The sequence below is a fragment of the Geotrypetes seraphini genome, chromosome 1, assembly GCF_902459505.1.
Source record: "Geotrypetes seraphini chromosome 1, aGeoSer1.1, whole genome shotgun sequence".
NCBI lineage: Eukaryota > Metazoa > Chordata > Amphibia > Gymnophiona > Dermophiidae > Geotrypetes > Geotrypetes seraphini.
Genome location: NC_047084.1, coordinates 5137766 through 5156696, shown reverse-complemented (window position 1 = coordinate 5156696; position 18931 = coordinate 5137766). Strand labels below are relative to the sequence as shown.

Genomic DNA, 18931 nt, shown 5'->3' with positions numbered 1-18931 from the left:
CCGACCGATTCACAACCATCATCATGCAAATGGGGGTGATTGGAGGCATGTCCCCAACCGACTGCACGGATCGGAATGAGTCGGAAAGAGCCCTGATAGTAGTGACAGGAGAAGCAGCCTCCTGTCACTGCTGTCAGAGCTTCTGCAGGCTTATTTTTTATTCCTTTCTTTCATAGGCTGCAAAATATCAGGCCTATAAAAAAAAGAAGAAGAAGAAGAAAAAAAAGCCTCCCCCTACCCTACAAAGCACCCCCATACTGAACAGCCCTCTCCCTATGTGCGCTCAGCCCGGCCCGGCACACACCCCGACCGGCACAGCCCACTCCTAGCCCGATCCAACCCAACACCCCTATACCTAAAAGTTGAGAGCAGGAGGGGTGCTCAGTCCCTCCTGCTCCTCCAGACTCCAGCGACGCATCTGCCTGGGCCTTAGGCCCCGCCCTGGTGCATCCCCAAGGGGGTAGGAGCCCAAGGCACCTGAGCCAATCAGGGCTTTAGTCCCCTCCCCGTGCATCACATGATGCAATGGGGCGGGGCCTAAGGCCCAGGCAGACGCGTCGCTGGAGTCCGTAGGAGCAGGAGGGATTGAGCACCCCTCCTGCTCCCACCTTTTAGGTACCTGGGGGGGGTGTCAGGCCGGGTGGTGGGCAATTTTTGACTCTCCTGCTCGCTGCCGCCCTTCCCCGCAGTGCAGCCATGCTTTAAAACCAAAGGCTTGCACTGTGGGGAAGGGCGGCAGAGAGCAGGTCGCGGCAGAGAGCAGGAGAGTAAGGGGAGGCAGAGAGAGTTGGGGCAGGCAGAGAGCAGAGAGTCGGGGGAGGCAGAGAGAGCAGGAGAGCTGGGGAGCCAAAGGGAGAAGAGTCAGGGCAGAGCAGTTTTTACACAAGTCACCAGTCGCTTGTTCTTGATCGGCCAGCCAGTCAGTGTGTTAGGAAAAAAGGGTAGTGAATCGAATCCTTCCTGCTTTGCATGCCGATTCCCCTCATTTGCATGCATGGATCGGGATGGGATCACTACACAGGTTAGTGAATCGGGTCGGAGGGAAATTGGGTCGCAAAGGGCTCACAAACCGATCGGCACATGATCGGTTTGTTTAATGAATCTAGCCCAAAGTGCCAGATGTTTGGGTTGTTTTTTTTTTGTGGGGGGTGATTTGGGGCTCTCCAAGTGAGTGTCTCCTTATATCCTGTGCTGCCCTGGCTCAGGATGCCTAAGCTCTGGGCAGTGGCGTACCTAGCACATGTGACACCCGGGGCCCATCGTTTTTTGACACCCCGCCCCCCCATCTGTACAGAAAACATGATTTTTAGTAACAAGCCACACGTCACACATGAGTATCTAGGAAAAGGCAGCATCTTACATACTGCAGTGAGCAGTACAACATCAATACACCCATTGTAAAACTAAACAAGCCAGACTAGTACAGATCAATCCTGCAGTCAAGCCTAACAAAAAAACCATGTCTTTCGAACACACAGAACACAGAAAACACCTTCGCCAAGTATGGAATATGTCATCATAAACTAACCCCTCCCTCTTTCACAAAACTGTAGTGTGGATTTTAGCCACAGTGGAAACAGCTCTGACGCTCATAGAATTCTGAGCATCAGAGCTGCTACCACCACGGCTGGCGCTAAAAAACGCTCCACAGTTTTGTAAAAGGGGGGATAAAATAGAAATACATAGACAAAGGTTAAAGTGAACCAGTAAGATGCTGGACTCTGCATACAATGCAACACCACAGAAACAGTGACACATGTCTCCTAAAGCAATAAATAAATAGAAATTTTTTTTCTACCTTTGTCTTCTGTGGTTTCTGCTTTCCTCATCTTCTTGTAACTCTCTTCCTTCCATCCACTGTCTGCTGTCTCTCTTCCCCTATATGGCATTTTCTCTCCTTCTATGCCCCTTCCAGAAACTGTATGCCTCCCCCTTCCATCTCTCTTTTCATCCCCATTGGTCTGGCATCTCTCTCCTTCCCTCTTCCACACCTCTCCTCTGCAATCACTTTCCCTTTTCAATTTATTTTCTGCATCTGTCTAGATTACGTTCTTACTACCCTCTCATCAATGTCCTTTTTTACTGTCTACCTAAAGCTTGCCACCTCTTTCCCTCACCCTTTCCAGTATCTAACTCTATCCTCGTCCCTCAATCCAGCATGTGCTCTTTTTTCTTTCTCCTCCTCACTTCCTTCCAGCGTCTGCTCCCCCTCTCCCTCACACTTCCATTCAGTGTCTGTCCCTCTCTCTACCCCTTCCATCTACTGTTCACTTTCTGTCTCACCTCTTCCAGTCACTGCCCTCTCTATCCAATGTCTGCCTTCTCTCTCTTCCATACATCTTCCTTCTTTCTATGCTCCTTTCATAACTATCTATCCTGTGCCCCTTCTCTCCTTTGTACATGATTGATTTCAGTTCTGCCACCTCTCCATTTTTTTCTCTCTGTCACCAACACATCCCCTATGCTCTGGCATCTCTTCTCCTTTCTTTCCTTCGCACCCCACAGTCTAGTATCTGCCCTTCCCTGATTCTCTGGCATTTCTCTCCTTTCCTTCCATCTTTCCCTCCCCCTCCATGCTCTGAGATCTCCCCCTTCCTTTTCCCTTAGTCTGGCATACCTTCCTCCTTCCCTCCAAGCCCTGGCATCTCCTTTCATTCCCTCCCTCATCTTCCTTCTCCCTCCAGCTGGGTACAGCAACACTCTCCCTGCAGCTCTGGACTTCTCCACACCTGCTCCCCCCCAAATTGCCAATGCTTTGGTTAGTCTTCTTTCTTCCTCCCTCCCTCCCCACGCGGGACCCTGCGGCACCATTAGCTCTTAGTCCCTCTAACGCCGGCCCTGCAGCTCCACACTTCCCCACACCTGCTCCCCCCCCCCCTGATCGCTATTATTTTTAACGTTATGGCAGCCGCGGTGCTGTATTGATCGAAGGAGACTTCTAACCTCGGCCTGCCCCGGAACTCTTCCTGCAGCCACCGCCCGCCTAGGCGGGAACAGGAAGTTGCTGTTGCAGGAAGAGTTCCGGGGCAGGCCGAGGTTAGAAATCTCCTTTGATCAATACAGCACCATAACGTTTAAAATAATAGCAATCGGGGGGGTGGGGGGGGGAGCAGGGCCGGCGTTAGAGGCAGTGAGAACAGCCGGCTGTGCACCCCCCCAAGGCGTGCACCCGGGGCGGACCTCCCCCCCCTTGGTACGCCACTCGCCCTGGGTAATCTGGCCAGAGATAACCAAGAATTTAGGGTCCTGTACTTATTTTATTAAAAAATTTACAATGACTTCCATTGAAGTCAATGGAACCTTAAAAATGTCCTGGACCAGATCAAATAAAATCTCACTTCTATCAGGAAAAAAAGAACACACTACTAACTTTCACCACAGTTTGCATTATCAAAACTAACATTACCATACTACTTAAATACTAAAATTAACATAGCAGTTTACTTCCAGGTTAGAGTTTAGCATAGGTCTTTTTTTTCTTTTTTTTTTTCTGTTACTTGTCACCTTGGAAGTAAAAGTGGCACACAAGAAATAAGCACTAAGCCAGAATTACATTGCTCCACTCTGGAGGGGAGTGAGGGTGAGGGGGTTCTTTGAGGACAGAGGAGTATCAGCTAAATGTAACCTGAATGTACCTGAATGTAATTTGCCTTGAGCTACCAAGGAAAAGACAGAAGCTAAATCTAAAGAAACATAATTTCAGATTCTCCCATAATGTTTCTATTTAAATAAGAAGAGCAGTACAAAAGAGCACTTATACTCCTCTATTCCTGTACATTTTTGCAGTTCTGAAGTACAGTAATGATAATTTAGTGAGCTCTGGCTCATGGAGAGTCTGAGGGACATCTGGTGGGAACATCACAACGTGACCTCACATTCTTGTGCAATCACGAACACCATGATTGACAGGAACGTGCACACAATAATTGAAAACACAGTAGCTATCTGTTAAAAGCCAGAAAAATGATCTGCAGTTCACAGAAAATGAGTGCATTGTTGCTAATGCTGAGTTTGACTCAGAGCCATTGATTGAAGTGGTTTGGGTGCATGTCCAGAAGAGCCTGCACTTAGAGTGATACCCTACCACAGTCACTGAATAAAGAGTGTCCATTGACTTCTACATTCAGGTCTTCAGACCGTGCTATATCCACATTAGATTCCCACCATGGTGCACTCAATTGACACTGGTGAATAGTATGCTAGAAGGGCATACTGCAAAGGTATCACTGCAAAGTTACTGACTTCACTTTGATTCTGATTACCACTGTCTGTATTATTTATTACATGCAAAGAATCAAAGGTATGAGGAGAGCTTTCTTGCTTTCAAAAGAAACAGAAGCATTGTCTTTTAATTTGGAGCAATCCTGTTTTCCAAGCACAGCAATATATAATCAACCATCTGGCACTGTAGTCAACCCAAAAAACTGAACTCGTCTTCTTTGAACTGAGATTTAACCTTTGCATTCAGCGTCACATGTGCCTTTTTTTTTTTCCATCTCAATTAAAAATGATGCATCTTAAATATGCATCTTAAAAATAACTAAGGGACGTGTGCACTGCTTGATAATTCATACATAAATTGTATACCTAAATCACTTCTTAATATTCAATGACCGTCAGAGGTGAGATACTCCAATGAGAGCAGTTGATTATACTAACTCACCATAATGTCTTCTTCATCAGTCCAATGTCTCAATCTCATTTATATTCCTACCCATTTGCATAAACCATTTATTAATTATTTAATTTTACTATATTCTTCAGATTATATTATGACTCAATCATATTTAAACTTTAAAGAGAGCTAAAACTTAATTGCATCAGGGGCAATGCAGAGCATCTCACCATTTTCAAAACAGTTCAGGATAAAATGGAAGACTTATGCAGTATTTTCAAGTGATCACTGATGGATGTAACATGCTGCTTCAGAGTGACATAAAGCACATTTACTTACCGTAACAGGTGTTATCCAGGGACAGCAGGCAGCTATTCTCACATATGGGGTGACGTCATCGACGGAACCCGGATGCGGAAGCTCGCAAGCAGACGTGCTTGTAGAAACTAGAAGTTTCGAGTTGACCGCACGCGCATGCGTGAGTGCCTTCCCGGCCAGCGTAGGGTGCATCTCCTCAGTTCAGATAGCTAGCAGAGAAGCCAACCAGGGGAGGTGGGTGGGTTGTGAGAATAGCTGCCTGCTGTCCCTGGATAACACCTGTTACGGTAAGGAACTGTGCTTTATCCCAGGACAAGCAGGCAGCCTATTCTCACATATGGGTGACCTCCAAGCTAACCAGAATGGGATGGTGGGAGTGTTGGCAATTTAGGAGAATAAATTTTGTAATACTGTCTGGCCATCTGGAGAAAACATCCAGACAATAGTGAGAAGTGAAAGTATGAACTGAGGACCAAGTAGCAGCCTTGCAAATTTCCTCAATAGGTGTAGATCTGAGGAAAGCTACTGAAGCTGCCATTGCTCTGACTTTATGGGCTGTGACTCTAATGTGTAGGAGTAATCCAGCCTGGGCATAGCAGAATGAGATACAAGCAGCCATCCAGTTGGAGATGGTACGCTTACAGATGGGATGTCCCAACTTGTTCGAATCGAAGGAGACAAAAAGTTGAGGAGCGGTCTGCTTGCGAGCTTCCGCATCTGGGCTCCGTCGATGACGTCACCCCACATGTGAGAATAGGCTGCCTCTGCTTGTCCTGGGATAAACTGAGTTTTTTTTTATAGCCATATATATTCATTGGCTGGTCAGCTAAGTCTTAGTGGCCAAATATAGACCGGCTTTCGGGGAGGAGAGTGTGGTGCAATAGTTAGAGCTACAGCTTCAGCACCCTGAGGTTGTGGGTTCAAAACCCTGTGCTGCTTCCTCTGACCCTGGGCAAGTCACTTAATTCTCCACTGCCCCCAGGTATGTAAATAGATTGTGAGCCCACTGGGACAGATAGGGAAATGCTTGAAGTACCTTTATTTAACCCATTTTGAGGTTGGTTGTATAACTACAAAAAGAAAGGTGGTATACAAATCCCCTTTCACTTTTAAGGCTGGTCTATCCAGCCACTGAACTTAACCTGCCAGCCGCTGAATACTTGTGGTGACTGGCTATGTTGCATGACATGGCTGGTCACAGGCCAACCCACCAAGCAGAATATTCCGAGGGAGATGGCTGGCCATCTCCCACTGAATATCAGCAGATAGCCAGCTATCTGCTATTTAGCCGACCAGAATCCAGTCCCAGTCAGCTAAATAGCACTGAATATCGGCAGATAAAGACCCTCATGGCCCATTTATTTATTAGCTATATCCCTGGAACTTGATTTGATGACATACCTGTTTTCTGTGGGTGTTCTCCAGAGACAGCCAATTGTCTTAATTTATTTCTAACAATGTTTCTACATAACAAATAACACCCCAATTTACCTCAGTTCCATTCCCAACCCCAGCCCGAAAGCATCCAGGTGATCATACCAAAAAAGCAGCAAGACTCCTTGGGGGTGAATCCCAGTCAAAACAACTGTTAATGTAGTAGGCGGTGTTCACGAGCACCATGAGGCAACGCTTCATTCGGATAAAGTTTCTGAGCAGCAACTGTGGGAGAGATGAAAAGATGACAACTTTACCAGAAAATTCTGTTTCTTAAAACTACTGTAGCAGGCTTCAGTCTCAGTATGTAAGTGTGAAAAGACAGATCAAAGAGTTCAGCTTAGTCCTCCCCTCTGACCCATGTACATTTTTTCATTCAAGTTCCTTATATTCAACTTGATGTATTTTATCTGTTCTATGTATTACTTTTTTCCCTGCCATGCCGGTATTTTCTGCATTATATTGTAAATGCTTTCTGTCTTTATCTGTTTGAGTCCATTATTCTAATTTGTATTTTATCTGTATCCCATGTATTAGCTCACCTTGTTGTGAACCGCCTAGAACTTTTTCTTTATGGCGGTATATAAGAATAAAATTATTATTATTAGATAGATTGTGAACCCGCTGGGATAGATGGGGAAAATGCTTGAGTACCTGATTGTAGACCGCTTAGATAACATTGATAGGTGGTATATAAATACCTAAAATAAATAAATACTAATTGGCATTACTTTGCAATTACACGCATAACTACTCTTAGTTGCTGTTCTAGAAACGTTATCATACAAAAGCTCAAGCACGTAATTGCAAGGGGTATGCACATGGGAAAGGAAGGAGGGAGGAGCATGCTCAGCACTTACGTACTAAGGGCTCCTTTTACTAAGTTGCGATAGCGTTTTTAGCGCATGCTAAACCCGCGCTACGTGGCTAGAACTAACGCCAGCTCAATGCTGGCGTTAGCACGCGCAGCAATTCTGCATGCGCTAAAACCGCTATTGCAGCTTAGTAAAAGGAGCCCTAAGGGGCTGATTCTATAAACAGTGGCTAGGACAGGCACGCTAATTTCTGATGCCTAACTAATTTTTGCGTGCAACTCAATAGCTTTTTAATTAGTAAAACCTAGCCTAATATACCAGTACTTACCTCAGTGATGTCTAGCAATGCCTAAGTCCACCTAGGCATTGCTAGATGTGATTCTCTAAAGGATGCCTAGCGGTTGACTGACAACTGTGCAGACCTAGGCGCGGTTAGGTGCCATCTACAGAATCAGGCCCTGAGGTTATAAAATACCTTCAGTTACACGTGCAACATTTAGGGCTCCTTTTACTAAGCTGCGATAGCGTTTTTAGCAGAATTGCCGCGTGCGCTAAACCCGTGCTACGTGGCTAGAACCAACATCAGCTCAATGCTGGCGTTAGCGTCTAGCGCGCACGGTAATTCTGCGCACGCTAAGCACACACTAAAACTGCTATCGCAGCTTAGTAAAAGGAGCGCTTAGTCTCGGTCATTTACACTAGATGTTAAGTGGCCGCACTTAAATTTGGCATGTAAATGCTCACTTAGCTAGTGTTACATAATGACAATTATGAGTGCAATTGCAGATATAGAATTCACACTTAGTGCCTAAATATTGTCCATGTGTCAACTTAATCCCTTTTTGGAAATATATTATCAGTAAAATCAGTCTTTTGGAACTTGGAATCTAAATATCTAATAGAGGTCATATGACCCAAGGTAGAAAGACATACTGTTCACAGAATGCTTTGTTTCCAGGGCAACAGGCAATAGTTTGGAGTTTTCTACTGTCATGCTAACAGTTTTCTCACACAATAGCCCTGATCCAATAAAGATTTTTTGTTCCTGTAAGATCAGAACAGGGAAAAGTCCTTTCTGAAGCAAGCCTCTGACCTCTTGCTTGTCTGCTTCTCCTAAAGTGATACAAGCACTGTTTTAATAACTGGATCAGCCTATCTCCTTTTGTGAAATAAAAACATTCCAACATTTTGGAATATAAAAGAGGTAAAAGGTGGTTAAAATTCAGATTCAAAAAAGCACAAATCACACACATGGCTATAGGGACAGATGTCATTAAAATCCTGCAACTGGATTGTTAACTCGGACTATACCAATGGCCAATAATGTTTAAAAAGAAATGTATTATCCAAGCTCGTATGTTTAAGTGAGGATTTCTCAAAATGTTGCTCGAATGTGTAAACTGCTTCCAGCATTACAACAGCCTTACATAAAAAAATGAGGCTATTTTTCATTATTAGTACAAGTTTCAACCTGCAGAAAATCTTTGATAAATCTCTGTCTCAGGATTGAGTAAAGCTGATGACAAGCAATGTTATGGGGCTCATAATCGAAAGAGAAAAACGTCCAAAAACTGGCCTAAGTTGGCACTTGGACGAACATTTCCCAAAACGTCCAAGCGCCGATAATCAAACCGGGTTTTGGACGTATTTCTAAATGACTTAGGCCCTCATATTGCCGTTCAATGTCCAAAGCTAAACGGGGTGTTTCGGGAGGCGTGTTGAGGGCGGGAGTTGGGCGGGACCTGGGCCGGCTTAGACTTAGTCGTACAGCATGTATAACCAAAAGTGATACAGCCCACGATCGACGGAACTTGGACGTTGTGACTTAGACCATTTGAAAATTCTTCAACCAAACACAATTCAGACTAGTCGTACAATCCCTAGTCTTAGGTCTGCTGGACTATTGCAACTCCCTATATCTTCCTTGTCCAGCCATTATGATAAAGCAACTCCAGACCATACAAAACACCGCCCTCAGACTGATCTACTCACTTAGAAAATATGATCACATAACAACCGCCTTCTTAGACTCCCACTGGCTACCCATACAAGCACGAATTCAATTCAAATTCCTCTGCCTATTATTCAAAGCAGTACAAGGCTCTTCCCCATCCTACCTAAACAACCGCTTAAACCAGATCTCCACCACAAGACAAAGAAGAACCCCAAATCCTTTTGCCTTCCCTCCACTCAAAGGCACACAATGCAAGAAAATGTTTGACAACCTTCTGGCAACACAAGCAGCAAAACTCAACCATTCCATCTCCAACCTGCTGACAACATCGGACGACTTCAAAACATTCCGTAAAGAAATCAAAACCCTGCTTTTCAAAAAATTCATCCAAAAACCTTAAACCACTTCACATACCTTCAGCTAAGTTCACCTACCTCCAGATAATTCACCTACCTCGACTGAACTCATCTACCACCAGACAATCCTCCCCCAATTATCACACCTAATCACCCTTCAAGTAAACAGACCATAAAAAGATTGTAATCTTGCCTACTCTAACTGTATTCCATTTGCTAATATCACACTGCTAGGCACTGTCAGTTTTCTATCCAACCCATAAGATCCCCAAGAAAAAAAAAAAAAAAAAAAATTGTATCCTCACTGGAAAATGTCCAGTAAAATCCTCTGTAATGTGATCATCACTGGAAATGTCCAGTCAAATCTTTTGTAATCCGCCTTGAACTGCAAGGTATAGGCGGAATAGAAATCCGTAATGTAATGTAATGTAATGTAATGAAACATGGTCTAAGTCACAAAAACCCACCTAAACTCACCAGATATGCACTGAAAACACATAAAACAGACCCCCACATACTACCCCAGTGGTCACTAACCCCCCCACCCCATAAAAATTTTAATCACAACTTTAAAATTCAGCCTATATATCATCATCACCTGGCCGCCTGGCATAGGAAAGCCTAGTCGTCCAGCACAGAGGCAGCTTAAGTCGTCTTGGGGGTGGGTTAGGGACCCATAGAGAGGAGGACCCATGCCCATAAACCCCTGTAATCACTGCATTGATACTTAAACATGTGCACTGCCCTATACACCCCCAAAACCCTTTTTTATTGGCATATAAGTGGCACCTGCAGCCATAAGGGCTAATGGGGTGGTAGATAAGTGGGTCTAGTGGATTCTGCAGGTGGTTTGGGGGCTCACCATCACCTATAAGGGAGCTGTAGTGAGGAGAAGCCATGGTACCCTGTTTGTGAGGTTCACAGCAGTGCCCTGTAAAGTGCACCACTATTTAGGTGCCCTGTCTGGGTGTTCTGTCCATCACTTTGCAGGCCCCTCCCACGTCCAACAGGGCTTGTTCTATACGTTTTGGACTTGGACGGACAGTTGGACGAAAATGTGCTTTAAAGATAGACGTTTTAGCGACTTGGACGATCAGATCTTCAGGACATAAAATGGACGATTTTCGAAAGTCAAAAGACGGATGTCTCTTTCGAAAATGGGACTTAGGTTCTTTTTGACTTTGGACGACTTGCGAAATGGACATAAACGGACTTAGACGTCCCTTTCGATTATGCCCTTCTATATGTATAAGTGGCTGACGTGATGTAAGGACAAAGTAAGGTATTTCAGGTTTTACAGACCCACATCACCCCATATGGATTTAAACACTTGCTACTATCTGATGACTTATACATTAAATTCATTATCAGATGTAAAACAATAGCAAGCATAACTCAGCCTGTTCTTGATGATGTCAAACCACTGATACCCCCTACAGGCATGCCTGTCTTAATTCATTGGGCTATATTGCTTTAACTTATACGGTCTCATTTAATAAAACATATTAACCAGTGAATATGGGGCTCATAATCGAAACGGAAATATGTCTAAAAACCGGCCTAAATCGGCACTTGGACGATAATCGTACCGGGTTTTAGACGTATCTAAAAATGACTTAGGCCTTTTCAGTGCTGCTGTACGCCCAGAGCAAAAAGGGGCGTTTTAGGAGGAGTGGTGAGGACAGGATTTGGGCAGGACGTGGGCCAATCTAAACTTAGTTGTATTGCAAGTATAACTGCAAGTTTAACGAGGTTACCTAGACGGAACTTATACATAGCAACTTAGGCAATTGAAAGCTAAGTCTAAGTGCCCAGAAAATATCCAAAGTGATCAGATAACCACTGTAGAGACGTGATACAGATCCCCACACACTCCCCCAGTGATCACTGCCCCCCCCCCCCCGCCATAAAAAAACTTTACATATCTGCCTCCAGAACATTAGCACCTAGCATAGAAAAGCCTAGGAGAGAAGCACAGAGGTGTCTTAAGTAGTCTGGGGGGGGGGGGGGGATGGGCTAGTGAACTATAGAGAGGAGGACACAGGCCCATAAGTCACTAACCACTGCATTCATGGTGAAAATTGTGCACCCCCCCAAAACCCTACTGTACTGCCGTACAGGTGGCACCTGCAGCCATAAGGGCTATTGGGGTGGTATACAGGTTGCTACAGTAGGTTTTGGGGGTGTTTGTGGGGCTCACCATGCCCTATAAGGGAGTTGTGGTGAGATGTTAATATGGCACCCTTTTTGTGAAGTTTGCAGTAGTGCCCTATAAGGTGCCCCAGTACTGTGTTGCCATGTCTGGGTGTCCAGTCCATCACTTTGCTGGCCCCTCCCACACCTAAAAGGTCTGGTTCTAGGCATTTTTGATTTGGACAAATTTTTGGACATGAATGGGGTATAAAGATAGACGACTTAGTGGTCTGACCGATGAAATAGCTAGATGTATATTTAGATGATTTTTGAAAAAAAAATAAAATATTTTGGACATATTTTTCGGGAATGGACTTACACTGCCGACTTTGGTCAACTAGTGATTTAGGCCCAAAACGGACTTAGACGTATCTTTTGATTATGCCCCTCTATGTGTTTATTTTAATTGCATTTATGTACTGCTTCTATTTCACATTGAAAGCAAATTACAGTCTAAAAACAATAATCAAATATATATGAAAATTCACAATCTACTCACACAAACCCTTTGAACATATAAGCATATAGGAAAGATTTATAGGCACAACCAACTTCTCAGAAGAGGAGAAAAAGCCTCAGACTCCAACCTGCTGCTTTGCTTCGTGAGCTACACAGGTTACTCTGAACAAGGAGAAACCTCAGAGGCATAAAAACCTCCTCTCCTTAAAGTTCAATAAATTCATTTAAACGTAACTTCCCTAACTTTTACTTGTGATTTTTTGATTCTTTAGAGTTCACAAAGTGCATATAAGTGCTTATAATAATACAATTTCTTTCTTCAGGCATATTATTTTTAACTTATCTTGTTCTGATGTTGGTTCTTCGCTTTGTTAGCTCGCATCCCCTATGAAAATTCCCCAGCAACAAGTTGCAATTCATATTAAAAGCACATTTGTATGCTTTAATTAATTCAAACTGAGTACCCACTCAGACAATAGACCCCATTGATAATAATGCCATATTTGGGGGGGAGGGGAGGGGCAGGGGGCAGGGAAGAGAGAGTTAGAGATACTGGCCCTGGGGTAGTAGAAAGGAAAGAGAGGAGGAAAAGTTGAATATGGGGAGCAACAAGAACATAAGAACATAAGAAGTCGCCTCTGCTGGGTCAGACTGGTGGTCCACCACGCCCAGCAGTCCGCATCCACGGTGGCCCATCAGGTCCATAACCTGTATGTGATCCCTTAAATTTCACCTTGATACCCTTTCTATATCCTATCTTTGCCCTTATCTGTATCCCTCGATTCCTTTATCTGTCAGGAATTTATCCAATCCTTCTTTAAAACCCCGTAGTGTGCTCTGTCCTATCACAACCTCCGGCAGCGCATTCCAGGTGTCCACCACCCTCTGTGTGAAAAAGAACTTCCTGGCATTGGTTCTAAACCGGTCCCCCTTCAGTTTCTCCGAGTGCCCCCTTGTTCTTGTGGTTCCCGATAGGTTGAAGAATCTGTCCCTCTCCACCTTCTCTATGCCCTTTATGATCTTGTAAGTCTCTATCATGTCTCCTCTGAGTCTCTGCCTCTCCAGGGAGAAGAGCCCCAGCCTCTCCAACCTGTCTGCGTATGAAATGTAATGTAATGTAATGTAATTTATTTCTTATATACCGCTACATCCGTTAGGTTCTAAGCGGTTTACAGAAAATATACATTAAGATTAGAAATAAGAAAGGTACTTGAAAAATTCCCTTACTGTCCCGAAGGCTCACAATCTAACTAAAGTACCTGGAGGGTAATAGAGAAGTGACAAGTAGAGTTAGAGGAAAAATAAAAATAAAATAAACATTTTAACAAGACAGCATTGATCTAAATACTTTGGAAGGTAGAAGAGAGGAGAGAAAGGAATAGAAGCAGAAGGGGGAGCCGTTGAACAGTAGAATTCTGGAGAAATTTAAATGATAGAAATAGAACAAATGTTTTCCATACCTTTTATCATTTTCGTCACTCTTCTCTGGACCCTTTCAAGTATCGCCATGTCCTTTTTGAGATACAGTGACCAATACTGGACACAGTACTCCAGGTGTGGGCGCACCATTGCATGATACAGCGGCATGATGACTTCTTTCGTCCTGGTTGTAATGCCCTTCTTAATAATTCCCAACATTCTATTGGCTTTCTTGGAGGCTGCTGCGCATTGTGCCGTTGGCTTCATTGTTGTGTCCACCAGCACACCCAAGTCCTTTTCAAGATTACTGTCCCCCAGCACTGAACCCTCCATTTTGTAGCTGAACCTTGGGTTTTTTCTCCCAATATGCATGACCTTGCATTTCTCTATATTGAATTGCATTTGCCATTTATTTGCCCACTCTTCTAGTTTGCTTAGGTCCTTTTGTAGGTCTTCACATTCCTCCGCGGTTCTAACCCTGCTGCAGAGTTTGGTGCCATCTGCAAACTTTATAACTTCACACTTCGTCCCTGATTCTAGGTTGTTTATAAATACATTAAACAGCAGCGGTCCGAGCACCGACCCATGTGGAACACCGCTCGTGACTCCCCGCCAGTCCGAATATTGGCCCTGCACTGCAACCCTTTGTTTTCTGCCTGCCAACCAGTGCTTAATCCATCTGTATACGTCCCCTTCCACCCCGTGGTTCAACAATTTCCTAAGTAGCCGCTCATGGGGTACTTTGTCGAAGGCCTTTTGGAAGTCGAGGTAAATGATGTCTATGGGTTCCCCTTTGTCCATCTGGCTGGTTATTCCTTCAAAGAAATGCAGTAAGTTCGTCAGGCACGATCTTCCCTTGCAGAATCCATGCTGGCTCGCTTTCAGTTGTCCATTTGATTCTATGTGCTTACAGATGCTGTCCTTTATCAGTGCTTCCATCATCTTGCCCGGAACAGAAGTCAAGCTTACCAGCCTGCAGTTCATGGGGTCCCCCCTCGATCCCTTTTTAAAGATAGGTGTGACGTTTGCTATTTTCCAGTCCTCCGGGATCTCCCCAGTTGTCAAAAACAGGTTACAAATTTGTCGTAGTGTTTCCGCTATTTCATTTCTTAGCTCTTTTAGGACCCTTGGGTAGATTCTGTCCAGGCCCGGTGATTTGTCGCTTTTTAATCTATCTGTCTGTTGGAGGACATCCTCGTGGCTTATCTCAATATGTGCCAGTTTTTCTTCTTGATCCCCACTGATGACCTCTTCGGGTTCTGGTACATTGGATGTGTCCTCGCTCGTGAAGACCGACAAGAAGAACTCGTTTAACCTATCAGCTACCTCTTTTTCCTCCTTTACCACTCCCTTTCTGTCTCCATCATCCAACGGTCCTACTTCCTCCCTCGCCGGTTGCTTCCCTTTGACGTATCTGAAGAACGTTTTGAAGTTTCTTGCTTCCCCGGCCAAGGACACACAACAACAGGGGTTAAAAAAAGCTGTGCAAGGGGGTACTCCAGGACCGAGTTGAGAAAAACTGTCCTAGTCAACTGAATTTTAATTCATTAGTCCCAGCAATATTGCCTTTGTAGGCAGCCCTCCATCTGTTTGCTGCTCTTGACTACAGAAATCTCTAGAAAAGCAATCTCAAGACATGCCTACTTGGGAGATTCCTGGTGGGTTGGGGGAAATTACTCTCATAAGATCATAAGAATTTGCGCTGTTGGGTCAGACCAGTGGTCCCTTGCGCCCAGCAGTCCGTTCACGTGGTGGCCACTAGGTCAAAGACCAGTGCCCTAACCGAGACTAGTCCTCCCTGCGTTCATTCTGGTTCAGCAGGAACATGTCCAACCTTGTCTTGAATCCCTGGAGGGTGTTTTCCCCTATAACAGATTCCGGAAGAGCATTCCAGTTTTCTATCTCTCTACATTTGTATGGAATCTATCCCCTTTTAGAGAGTGCCCTCTCATTCTCTCTACCTTGGAGAGGGTGAACAACCTGTCTTTATCTACTAAGTCTATTCCCTTCAGTATTTTGAATGTTTCGATCATGTCCCCTCTCAGTCTCCTTTTTTCAAGGGAGAAGAGGCTCAGCTTCTCTAATCTCTCACTGTACGGCAATTCCTCCATTCCCTTAACCATTTTAGTCGCTCTTGTCTGGACCCTATCGAGTAGAACCGTGTCCTTCTTCATGTACGTCGACCAGTGCTGGACGCAGTATTTCAGATGAGGGCATACCATGGCCCAGTACAGCGGCATGATAATCTTCTTCAATCTGTTCGTGATCCCCTTCTTAATAATTCCTAGCATTCTGTTTGCCCTTTTCGCTGCTGCCGCGCATTGTGCGGATGGCTTCATCGACTTGTCGAGCAGTACTCCCAAGTTTCTTTCTTGGGGGGGAGGGGGGTCTCTCCAAGTACTTCCCCGGACATCTTGTATTTGTGTATGGGATTTTTGATACCGACATGCATTACCTTACACTTATCCACGTTGAATCTCACTTGAGTTTGTGGCCTGCTCTTTTCTTGCATTTCCTTCCCTCTTGTGTCCCCTTTGATCTGTCATGGCCTCTGCTGGGCAACCACAGAATGAGCAAGGAAGTGTATCACAGAGGCTAAAGTTAATACTACTAGTTAATTTCTTGGTGTGTCCTCTAATCTCTGGAAAGAGTAAAAACTGTTCCCTATCAACCTGTTGCACACTGCTCAGTTGCCTCTTCTCCAAGCCAACGAGCCCTAACCTTAGCAACCCTCTTACATCTCACTACTAATCTCATATGCATGTCTTTGTACTCATGTGTATTTTGAGCTGAAGACTTTAGGCAATTGACCCTGCGATATTAAGGAAAACATCATAATAATAGTTATTATAATTGTCAGGCATAATTCATTTTCTTTTTCTTGAAACTCATAGGAGCTGCTTCTGATATTTTAAGGGCTTTTGACAAACATTTTTGTCATCTGGCAAATATACAGCTTTAAATATTTGCACTGGTATGCAGTGTAGAACATTATTCAATAAAAATAAATACATAAGGAGAATTAATGATCTGTTGAAAGATCCAAGCAAATCAAACACTGCTTGATTAAATCCCGTCATCAGTGTTTACTTAGTTCTAGCAGCTAGAACGCCAGCTGCCAAGCCACTTATATTGTTATAAAGACCACTTCCAAGTTCGATTGATCAAATCAACCATTGTAAGACCCGGACTGCTCTGAGCTATCAGCTTCAATGCACCTGGTCATGTGAATGGCACCTTTAAGGAATGTGACCTTAGGTTTTTCACTATGTTAGACATAGCTTGAAATTGCTACCGTGAACACAGCATGCATCTAGAAATTTAAACCATCAGTGGGGGCTGGTGGGGAGGAAGGAAGAAAGTCCTGATTTTGCCTGTCCCTTTGTAAAAATGTATGTATGTTTTATATTATGCTTAGGCTGTATACAGAATATAAGTGGGTAAATAAATACCCTGTGAGGAATGTATAATGTCCAAAACAGGATATTTATGTGCCACTGCTACTAATATCTTACAATATATATATATATAAGCTAAATTGCTAAACTATTTGCTCATTTGAACATCATGAAAAAATACATTCAGATCATTATTCAGCTGTCATTTCTTTAGACACAGTCCACTGCTGGCTAATTTAGACCTGGTTATTCAGTGTCGGGCCTTAGCAGGGCACCAGCTGGGTGTTTAGTGGCATCTGGAAGTTTTGCAGAGACTTCCAATATTCAAGGCCGTATACACAAAACTAACCAGGTAAAGTGAAGACTGCCTTTTAGGTAGTCTCACTTGCCTGTTTAGCTATGCAAGCACAAGTCTGCGATACCCGCCTAAGCCTTGGCTCCTCTCCAACTCTACTCCCAGACTGTCTTGGCACTAAGAAGCAAGTGCTATGGCAATCATGCTGGACTTTCAGCAGTACTATACAATTAATTACTGCAGAAAATTTGGGATTATCAATCCCCGTGTTTTTCTTCTATATTTTGACATTTTGCATGGCAAAAACATTCATATTATCAGCTTACTCAGAGTGAAGACTTCCTGATAATTGTTCAGTCAGTCTTCTTTGTGTCCTAATAAATTTCCCTTCGTGCTTTGATCTTTAAGATAACCAATCAAACTGAAAGGATCACCACCAACCAGAGAAGAGCGGCTAAAATAGTTAATGGGCTGGAGAAGTTGCCGTACTGTGAGAGGTTAGAGAAACTAGGCCTCTTCTCCCTTTTCATTCAAGATAATGAAGGGAGTAGACTTAGTAGATAGAGAAAGGTTGTTCACCCTCTCCAAGGTAGAGAGAATGAGAGGGCACTCTCTAAAGTTAAAAGGGGATAGATCCCGTACAAACGTAAGGAAGTTCTTCACCCAGAGAATGGTGGAAAACTGGAATGCTCTTCGAGGCTGTTATAGGGGAAAACACCCTCCAGGGATTCAAGACAAAGTTAGACAAGTTCCTGCTGAACTGGAACGTATGCAGGTAGAGCTGGTCTCAGTTAGGGCACTGATCTTTGGCCTAGGGGCTGCCGCGAGAGCGAACTTCTGGGCACGATGGACCACTGGTCTGACCCAGTAGTGGCAATTCTTATGTTCTTATCCGGAGAGAGTGCAGATGCTCTTTGCAAAATATATTAGCAGCAGATGTGCATTTTTTAGTTTCAGTGGTAAGGTATCACCAATGGGGGCTCCAGTTCTCCCTCCTAGTCCCTTTGATCACAGAATAAAGGCAGTAAGCTAAGCCTATAGTGGGTTGGATTCTATAAATGGTACTCAAAGCTGAGTGTCGGAAAAGTTCCACATTAAAATGTGATTCTATAAAGAGTATGTGTCCTTTACAGAATGCATAATAAATGAACACATGAACACAGAGGAAACCCCAATGTGGCTTATTCAGTCTGCCCCTAGCATTCCTCAATGCTAATTATATGTTTACATGGCAATTTTGTTACTTTTCCCTGCAAGAAGCAGGTTTTGTAAAACTGCACGGCTGGGAGCTAAGAAGCCAAATTCCAAAATGAAAACTTTATTTCAGATGGTTTTGAACACCTGAAGGGTAAGTACAATTCTCTTCTGAAACTCTTCTACACAGCCTATGAGTTGACAGCTACATGTGACCTGAAGCAGGTATAAATGCCAGAATATATGTATATTGCTGTTCAAAAATATGGAATACTCACATACTTTATAAGAGTACCCAAACAGCTCCCAGAAGATGTGTCTTTGACCCCTCTGTATCATGCAAATCTAGGTACGCAAGCCAATTCTTGCACGCTAATTTTGGGCGTCAGACTTAGCCTTCTGAAATCTGGTGTACATGTTGCTGCCCAAGTTGGGTGTGCTGACCCATTATTCAGTAACAATGTGCACAACTTTTTGGAAT

At 43.9% G+C, this 18931-nt stretch overlaps 1 protein-coding gene across 2 annotated transcripts in view; it reads right to left on the bottom strand.

The window, feature by feature from the left end:
• MCTP1 (multiple C2 and transmembrane domain containing 1) overlaps positions 1-18931 on the bottom strand; it is an 817302-nt gene that overhangs the window by 343959 nt on the left and 454412 nt on the right. For both annotated transcript variants that reach the window (XM_033917588.1, XM_033917682.1), the window contains exon 14: positions 6473-6592. In XM_033917588.1, coding sequence (XP_033773479.1) covers positions 6473-6592 — 120 coding nt within the window. The remainder of the gene's footprint in view (positions 1-6472; positions 6593-18931) is intronic.